We start from the raw sequence: 9,000 nt of genomic DNA on the forward strand, positions 1-9,000 counted from the left end.
ACCTGTGATGCCTCGTTGGTATGCATATGCTTTTATTCCCTTTTTTTATTTGTTTATTATTCTCTTTACGAACTTAGCATGACATCCACTGTTTCAAATTTATGGAGAAAACCAAGTAGTGTTTATTGAATGAAAAACAAAGCATAATACAACAAAATTTAGAGACAATGTCAATATCCCCTAATAGCACCTTCTATCAAGGAATCATCATGCATAAAATTTTTATACTACATCAGAATTGATCGATAATGGTAACTCCTCTCCATCCATCCTTTTGAGAATTAGCGCCCCACCAGAAAATGCTTTCTTCAACACATACGGACCTTCATAATTTGGAGTCCACTTGCCCCTATGATCCTTCTGTATAGGTAAGATCTTTCTAGCTCGCCTTTATGGAACTCTCTAGGGGGCACCCTCTTGTCGAACGCTTTTTTCATCTTTCTTTGGTGTAACTGTCCATGACACCACTACTAGCCTTTTCTCCTCAATGAGATTAAGCTGGTCAAATCAGGCTTGAACCCATTATGCCTCTTCCAATTGGGTCTCCATTAACATTCGTAGGGATGGGATTTCTACTTCGAAAGGTAGTACTGCCTCCATTCCAAACACCAAAGAAAAAGGTGTTGCCCTAGTTGATGTACGTACCAAGGTGCGATACCCATGCAAAGCGAAGGGAAGCATCTCGTGCCAGTCTTTATACGTGACCACCATTTTCTGTACAATTTTCTTGATATTCTTATTAGCAGCCTCGACTATCCCATTCATCTTTGGACGATAAGGAGAAGAATTATGATGTTGAATTTTAAATCCTTCACACAATTCAGCCATCATTTGATTGTTCATATTTGTGGCATTATCAGTGATTATCTTGCTAGGCAATCCGTAGCTACAAATCAACTCTCTTTTTATGAATTTAGTCACAACTTTCCTAGTCACACTGGCGTAGGAAGCAACTTCCACCCATTTAGTGAAATAATCAATTGCAACTAGTATGAAGCCATGTCTGTTTGAGGTTTTTGGCTTTATAGCTTCGATGACATTTATCCCTCACATTGAAAACAACCATGGGTAGACATTACATTTAAAGTAGTGGGCGCCATATTGATATTATCTGCATACTTTTGACATTTCTTGCACTTTCTCACGTGTGTGCAACACTCATTCTCCATAGTCAACCAAAAGTAACCGGCTCTCAAGATCTTTCTAGCCATCGAGTGTCCATTCATGTGTGTTCCGAAAGTACCTCCATGAACTTCCTCCAATATTGACTCCGCCTCTTTCGCATCCACGCATCGAAGGAGAACCATATCATGATTTCTCTTGTACAACCATCCCTACTTAGGATAAAATTTGCAGCCAACCTTCTCAGCGTCCTTTTATCATTCTCAGATGCTTCTCTGGGGTATTCTCTAGTTTTTAGATAATGTTTAATATCAAAATACCACGGCTTACCATATAGCTCTTCTTCGATGAAATGACAATATGTTGGCTCTTTGTGGCTCTTCATTTGGATCATCGACAATACCCCATCCTGATTAATCACGAACATCGATGATAAGGTAGCTAAGGCATCCGCTAATTGGTTATCCTCTTTCAGAATGTGGTGGAATTCAATGAAATCAAAACACTCCACCAATTCCATGATATAGCTCTGTAGGGAAACAACTTCTGATCCCTGGTATCCCATTCTCCCCTTAGTTGATGGATAACCAACGCTGAATCTCCATACACATTAAAATTTTTTGCCTTTGATTCAATTGTGGTTTGGATGCCCATAGCGCACGCTTCATATTCAACGATATTGTTCGTGCAATAACACAACCTTGCTGACATCAGAATGTATTGATTTTCTGGAGATATTAGTATTGCCCCTATACCATGTCCCATGACATTAGAAGCTTCGTCGAATAATAATATCCATGTCTTTCTGTTCTGATCTTCTTGATCACCTTCAAACAAGGCCATGATGTCCTCATCTGGAAATTTGGGTTGCATCGACTGGTAATCCTTAACGGGTTGTTGGACCAGATATTCAGCCAAAGCACTACCCTTGATGGATTTCTGAGTGACATACACAATGTCGTTTTCTGACAATAGCATCTGTCACCGGGCTATCCTCCCAATAAGAGTAGGTTTTTCAAAAATATACTTGATAGGGCCAGCCTTGGATATCAACCAGGAAGAAAGACTCAACATGTATTGTCTTAGATGATGGGCAGCCCATGCCAATGCGCAACAAGTTTGCTCTAAAAATGATTATCGTTGGTCACACTCTGTGAACTTCTTGCTCAGGTAGTATATGGTGTAAGACCCACGAAATTTAAATAATTAAATAAATAATTATTTATTAAATACAGGTAGTGGAAGCCTTTATGACATTAAATGCTAATTTTTGTGACGTGAAATAGTACTAGCTCAAGTGGTTGAAAGTACTTGTTTGTATGAGAGGGTTTAGGTTCAAGTTCTATGTGTGCCAATTATGTGTTATTAAAATTACATTGTTTTATTATATGTGTGAGCGTGATAAGAGAGTATAAATTTCTAAATTTATAAAAATTATCATGAAACATGGATTGGTTGAGTTGGTTGTACACTTTCATTGATATTCGAGGGTCATGGGTTTGAACCTTGGCTTAAGCAGAATAACTTTCTTTTTGCTAAAATTAATTTTTGGCATGAACGTGAAAAGTCAGACAAACCCTAGCCATCAGAGGGCAGCTAGGATGGCTGAAAAATGTCTCAAAATATCCATTAAATGATCATTAAGCTCACTAAATACTCATTTTTCGTTTTATGGCCATTAACCCTAATTAAGGCATGATTAAGAGACCAAATAAGGGGAGAGAAGGGATTTGGGGAGTCTATCAGTGGTATGTACTGTGAGGAGAGGAAAATTCAGACTAGCAACTGAGTTGTGAGTGAGAGGAAGAGTGGAATTGGAGAAGAGCAACGGAGGCTAGTGGTGATCAAGGAGTAACTAGAGGATTTATCAAATTAAACAAGGAATCCAAGTTAGGGGAGCTATCCTACTTGCTATGTGTGAATTATGTGTTTTTGGATTGAATAAACATGATTGTGATCCTTGCTCTAGGTGAAAATCCCGAAATTGTTCATGTTTTTGGAAAATTCTAGAAACCGCCTCGCGGCATCGAGTGACCTACCAGGCGACGCATGCCCAGAACCCAGTTTCTGGGTTTTCCTCATGAACCACCTGGTGGCTAGGTGTTGTCCGCCAGGCGACACTAACTAGGTTACCTAGTTGTTTTGTTTTCTCGAGTTTTGTGATGTTGGTGATGCGTGGATGGATTGTGTATGGCAAATTCCAAAATTTGTTTATGTGTGTACGTGTTTTAAATGGTATGAATGGATGATAAAGGTAAGAATCTTGCATGAATTTGGGGTTCATATTGTCATTGGGGTGAATAAACATGATCTGCGATTGTAACCGTTGCACTATTGTATAATATTGATTTTAAGGGTATAAACATGAACTTTGTCAATTATATGAAACATTATAAATGTGCGAAAATATGTGTTTAAAAGGGGTGATTGGGGGATGAGGGTTTGCGTAGGTGCTGGAAAACCTGGGAATTTCCTAGAATTTATATGCACCGCCTAGCGGTACATGAACTGCCGCCAGGCGGCTCATCAGTGCAGAGAGGCTGGTGATCACGTGTCGCGTTGGGAGTTCGTGGATGAGTTATCTGGAATATTGGTTTATGTTTAATAGTAAATAAAACTGGGTTGAGGGGAGGGAAATGAAGCATGTGTATGTAATGTAATTACTAATAGGTATAATTATGTGATAGTTGGAACCTAGTAAATATAAAGGTGAGGTTAAAGTGCCTGTTTTGGATACTATTGTATGTGAAAAATATGATATTGATTCAGATGCAGGGTGGTTTGTTTGATTGGTAAAAGAGTAAGGGTATTGGAAATTTCAATAATAATAGAGTAATGAGATAATCTCCATTGTGCAATCCTTGAGAATGTTGATGTATGAATTATGATTCAGCCATATGATTATGACTAGATGAGTTATTGATAATAGAAATTGTGTGATGCATGTTTGAGGTTCATTAGAATCTACTTCAAAATGATAAAAAAACCAGTAGCATTGCGCTACTGATATGGAGCCTGGCGAAGTGGGATGATCCGCCAAGCGATAAAGACTAAAATAGTGGCATGGGTCACTGGATTCACGTGGCGCTTGGCGGTAGGGAAGGCCCTGCCAAATGGAGTTCGTTGATAGATGTACTAGAAAGGAGTGTCGCTAGGGATGGCAACGGGGCGGGGCGGGGACGGGTTTCGTTATCCCATACTCATCCCCGTAAAAAAAATTCATCCCCATCCACCCAAACCCAATGGGTATCAAACTTTTTTCCCATCCCCGTCCCTACCGAGTAACGGGTATAATCTCGTACCCATACCCATACCCGTTTTCTTACCACTTTAATATTAATTTTAATTAATTTTTTATAAAATAATAAAAAATTACGATAAAGGAAACATAATATTATAATATTCAATATTAGGAGGATGGTTGTTTCTTCAATATCAAATACCTTGAAATAAATTATAATTGTTTACATTTTACATTAGAATACCAAATAAAATTTCATGAGAACCAAAACATTTATTAAATTTGCAAACATTAATGAAAGCTAGTTGATAAAATTTAAAAATATTTTAAAAAAAATATAAAAGGAAAAAAATATTCAAATTAAAATATATTTTAAATGTTTGTTTACTTCAATTTTTAAATTAAAATGAATCTCTTTTTTATACACTAATAAAAGTTATAATACATCACTTGATCAAAATGACGCAAAGAACAAATAATAAACATAATAATAAATTTTTAACATAGATCTTATAGCTTTTGAACTCCAATATATGTTGGATGGTGATAAAAATTATTCATGGCAATTACATTAAATTTTTATATTGTAGTAAATAAAAATTATTTATACAATTATAGTGAAAAAATTAAAGTATGATTGTAATGAATTAGAAAATAAAACATAATTAGATAAAATATATCGAAATAGTATTCTACATGATGAAAATAAACAAAAAATAAAAATATTAAAAAATTAACAAATGTGTGTCTTATAAACAATTTGGAGACTATTGAAAGGAATTGCACAAAGGAAAACAAATGTAGAATTAAGGGTATAATAAGATGAAAAATATCTTAGAGATCTAAGAAAACTTTTCAAATATCGACATATATATTCAATGATTGAGAAATAAAAAAAATTATTTTAGCGAAACAAAAGAGTTCTTCAAATGAAACAAAAATTAATAATAATAAGTAATTTTTTTTATATTACCTAGTAAATGAAATGTTTATGCTATTAAACACTTAAATTGAGAGTATTAAACATTCTCATGTGAAAGAAAAATATACAATAAATAAAAATATTAAAAAATAATAGAAATATTCAAATGCTATAAATAATTTTTTTTTTTAATTGACATACATCATTTTAACATAATTACATAAAGGTTATGATAAGATAAGAAATATATTGGAGATGCGAATGAATTTCATAACAAACCAAATAATTAAAAGAAATAAAAAATAAAAAGTATATATATATATATAGGGTTATTTAATTAATTGTAAATATTTTAATAATTTAACGAGGATGGAAATATGGCAGGGACATGTATTATGGCAGGGATATGTACATCCACATCCCCATCCCCACACCCAATTGAAAAAATCGGGGATTCCCCATACCCATACCCATACCCAGTCAATCTGGGCATTTCCTGTCAAAATGGGGACGGGTTTGGGCAATACCCACGGGGATGGGTTTATTTGCCATCTCTAAGTGTCGCCTAGCGACACGAGGAGACCGCCAAGCGGTCTGGAACCAAGTTCCGCCTAGCAACGCGAGAGGTGCGTCAGGCGGTTTTGGGTGCAGAGTTGGATCGCGAGGAGGATTTCTACACAAGTTTGGATGAAGGTTATAATGTGATGCTTTGGCTGGGGGCCTAGTTACGAGTGTAACTTGTATTGGGGTAACACATGGCCACTCAAGATTGTAGCTTGGTGGTTTAGGAAGTCTAGTAGAGTGTGCGAGATCGTGGCTCGTACGATAAGGTTCCGGAAGATTGCCCTCTTTAGTGCAATTGAATGAGTTTGGTAGTCTGGGAACAACTACAGATTGCAGTTCATTTTAGGGAACTCCACTTAGTGTTGCGGATTATGGTCGTGGCAATTTATTCTCGCATGTGGACTATTAGGTGGTGGCTTGTAGTCGGAGGGGCGAGTAGACACTCATGCAACAAAGATCGATCAGTGTACTCATCAAAGGGTGTAGAATCAAGAGGCGTCCAACATAAGGTTTGGAAGTTGAGGAATAGAAGATTGGGGTGCTAACTTGGGTCATAGTTTTGTATTGCTTTATTAATTATGTTGTATTTCGCTTTCTTGTAATTGAGCTCACCCTATTTGTGTGTGATTGGTGATGATCATGTAACTTGTTACATGGGAGCAGATGTGGATGAAGGTGAGCACACAGATGTTTAGAGTCGGAGTGGGACCATCTATGGGAGTTTTCATATTAGTTTTATTTATGGAAATTTTATGGACTAATTTGTAATGTTTTATAAACAGTTTATATTTGTATTAAGTGAACATCGTGGACTTTAGCTATAATTGGCGCATTGAAATAAATGTTTTAAATTTTCCCACATTTTGGGAAGGTACTTAATGATAAATGCGTTTTATTATTATATATATTTCTTTTTATGTTAAATAAGTAATTTCTAGCTAGAACGTTACATATGGCAGGCTCTCTTTTTCTAGTTTCGTCATGTTGACCCAACACACAACCCATTGACTCATCGAGTACAGTTAAATACAGAATGAGTGGTTTCCCCGGTTCAAGTGGGCGTAACACTGAAGGATCTTGTAGATATTGTTTAATTTTGTCAAAAGCAGCCTGATAGTCTTCATTCCACTCAATAACCTAATTTTTATGCAATAACTTGAATATTGGTTCACAAGTGGCAGTTAATTGGGAGATGAACCTAGCAATGTAGTTCAGTCTGCCTAAGAAACCTCGCACCTCTTTTTCCATACTGGGAGCAAGCATGTCGATTATCACACGTTTCTTGTCGGGATTGACTTCTATCCCCTTTTGAGTGACAACAAAACCCAACAACTTTCCAGATTTCACACCGAATGTGCATTTTGCCGGATTTAGTTTAAGTTTAAACTTCCTCAATCTCTCAAACAATGTCCTCGGGTTGAGGATGTGTTCTTCCTTTGAATCAGACTTGGCGATCATTTCATCGACATAAACCTTGATTTCTTTGTGCATCATATCATGAAAAGGCGCCACCATGGCCCTTTGATAGGTTGCCCCAACATTTTTAAGCCCAAAAGACATTACCTTATAGCAAAATGTTCCCCACAATGTGATAAATATGGTCTTTTCCATATCTTCAAGTGTCATCTTGATTTGATTATATCCCGAGAAGCCATCCATAAACGAAAATAGTGAGAACATGGTTGTATTATCCACTAATGTGTTGATGTACGGTAACGGGAAGTTGTCGTTTGGACTCGCCCAGTTCAAATCTCGATAGTCAACACACATCCGAACTTTACCATCCTTCTTAGGCACTAGTACAATATTTGCCACCCATTGAGGGTATTTTGCCATAGCTAAAAATCCAACGTCAAATTGCTTTTGCACTTCTTTAATTTTTAATGACATTTCTAGTTTCTTCCTTCTTAGCTTTTGTCTGACTGGAAGACATTCTGGCTTGAGTGGAAGCGAATGTTGCACTATATTAATATCTAAACCAGATATATCATTGTATGACCAAGCAAACACATCCTTAAACTCCTTTAGCAATGCACACAATTCTTCTTTCACTTCTTTCTTCATACTAGTGCCAATTTCACTTCTTTCTTCTCACCCCCCTCGCCTAGGTTAATGGCTGCGACATCTTCTTAATGGGGTTTTATTTCCTTAGATTCTTGTTCCACTAATCTCTCTAGTTCAGGGAGGGTTCCAAATCACCTTCATAATCATCTTCCATATTATCGACAGGGTGCTCAAAATTAGGGATATCAACATTGTTATTTTTAAAATATTCAGTGTCATATCTAGATTATTTGAGTTTATAAAAAGGATAAAGAAACAAACAACAGTGAACAATGCAAACAAAGATAACGAAAGTAGCAAACACAAATTAATTATCACGCTGAGCATAAAGGAAAAGATGTCAGCCCACTAAGTCATGAATCCTAAAGCTCTAGGTAAAGTAGTAGGATTAATTAAAAATATTACATTTTAACCAAATTAAACATCACGGGTAGATCCAAAGTCTCTCAATTGTTGAGTAGTGCATTTGGAATGTAAGGCTACACAAAACCCGAGCTTTCAAGTTCATCTTCATCTTTGATAGTTGTTATCTGGTTAGTGTTGATCCATCCGACATTGCGGAAGCTATCTTTGATGTCGCATATGCGAATCTTTCCTAACCCCAACTCTTTTCCTTGGATTCGAGCCACACCGCACTTTCTCCTTTCTTTCGCCAGCCTCCTCTTATCCTCTCTAGTAAACTTGTATCCAAGGTCGTATTTATTCTTTTTCTATGTGACCTCTAAAGGATATGTCAATCCTTGCTCGTACTTCCCTAACCCTTTTTTGTACTCATATCCCTCTTTCAACATGACCTTGGTCGTCATAAGGGAAGCACGAGACAAATGTGGGTTCATTGGAAAGGGCTCCACATAGGCATTACCCACAATTTCCAAAGATTGGAAGGTTGTCTCGAGGGCTTCCTCTGCTGCTTCAATGTAGCAAGAAGACGAAGGCCCACTCACCAAAATATCTTCCTCCCTAAAACAATCACTAATTTATCACCCATGACATATTTTAACTTTTGGTGCAAGGTTGAAGGTACCACGCCCGCTGAGTGAATCCAAGGACGACCCAACAAGCAATTGTATGCTGGAAGGATGTCCAT

At 36.8% G+C, this 9,000-nt stretch overlaps 1 protein-coding gene across 1 annotated transcript; it reads right to left on the reverse strand.

Moving 5' to 3' along the window:
• Positions 1-1,222: 1,222 nt before the first annotated feature.
• Positions 1,223-2,100, reverse strand: LOC114187971 (uncharacterized). Its single transcript, XM_028076429.1, has 2 exons — positions 1,823-2,100; positions 1,223-1,715 (listed from the first exon to the last, which is right to left on the reverse strand). The coding sequence occupies exons 1-2, from the start codon at positions 2,098-2,100 to the stop codon at positions 1,223-1,225; spliced, it is 771 nt and encodes a 256-aa protein (XP_027932230.1).
• Positions 2,101-9,000: the final 6,900 nt, after the last annotated feature.

The sequence above is a fragment of the Vigna unguiculata genome, chromosome 1 (assembly GCF_037176805.1).
Source record: "Vigna unguiculata cultivar grain cowpea cultivar isolate G323 ecotype 2 chromosome 1, ASM3717680v1, whole genome shotgun sequence".
NCBI classification, from domain to species: domain Eukaryota; kingdom Viridiplantae; phylum Streptophyta; class Magnoliopsida; order Fabales; family Fabaceae; genus Vigna; species Vigna unguiculata.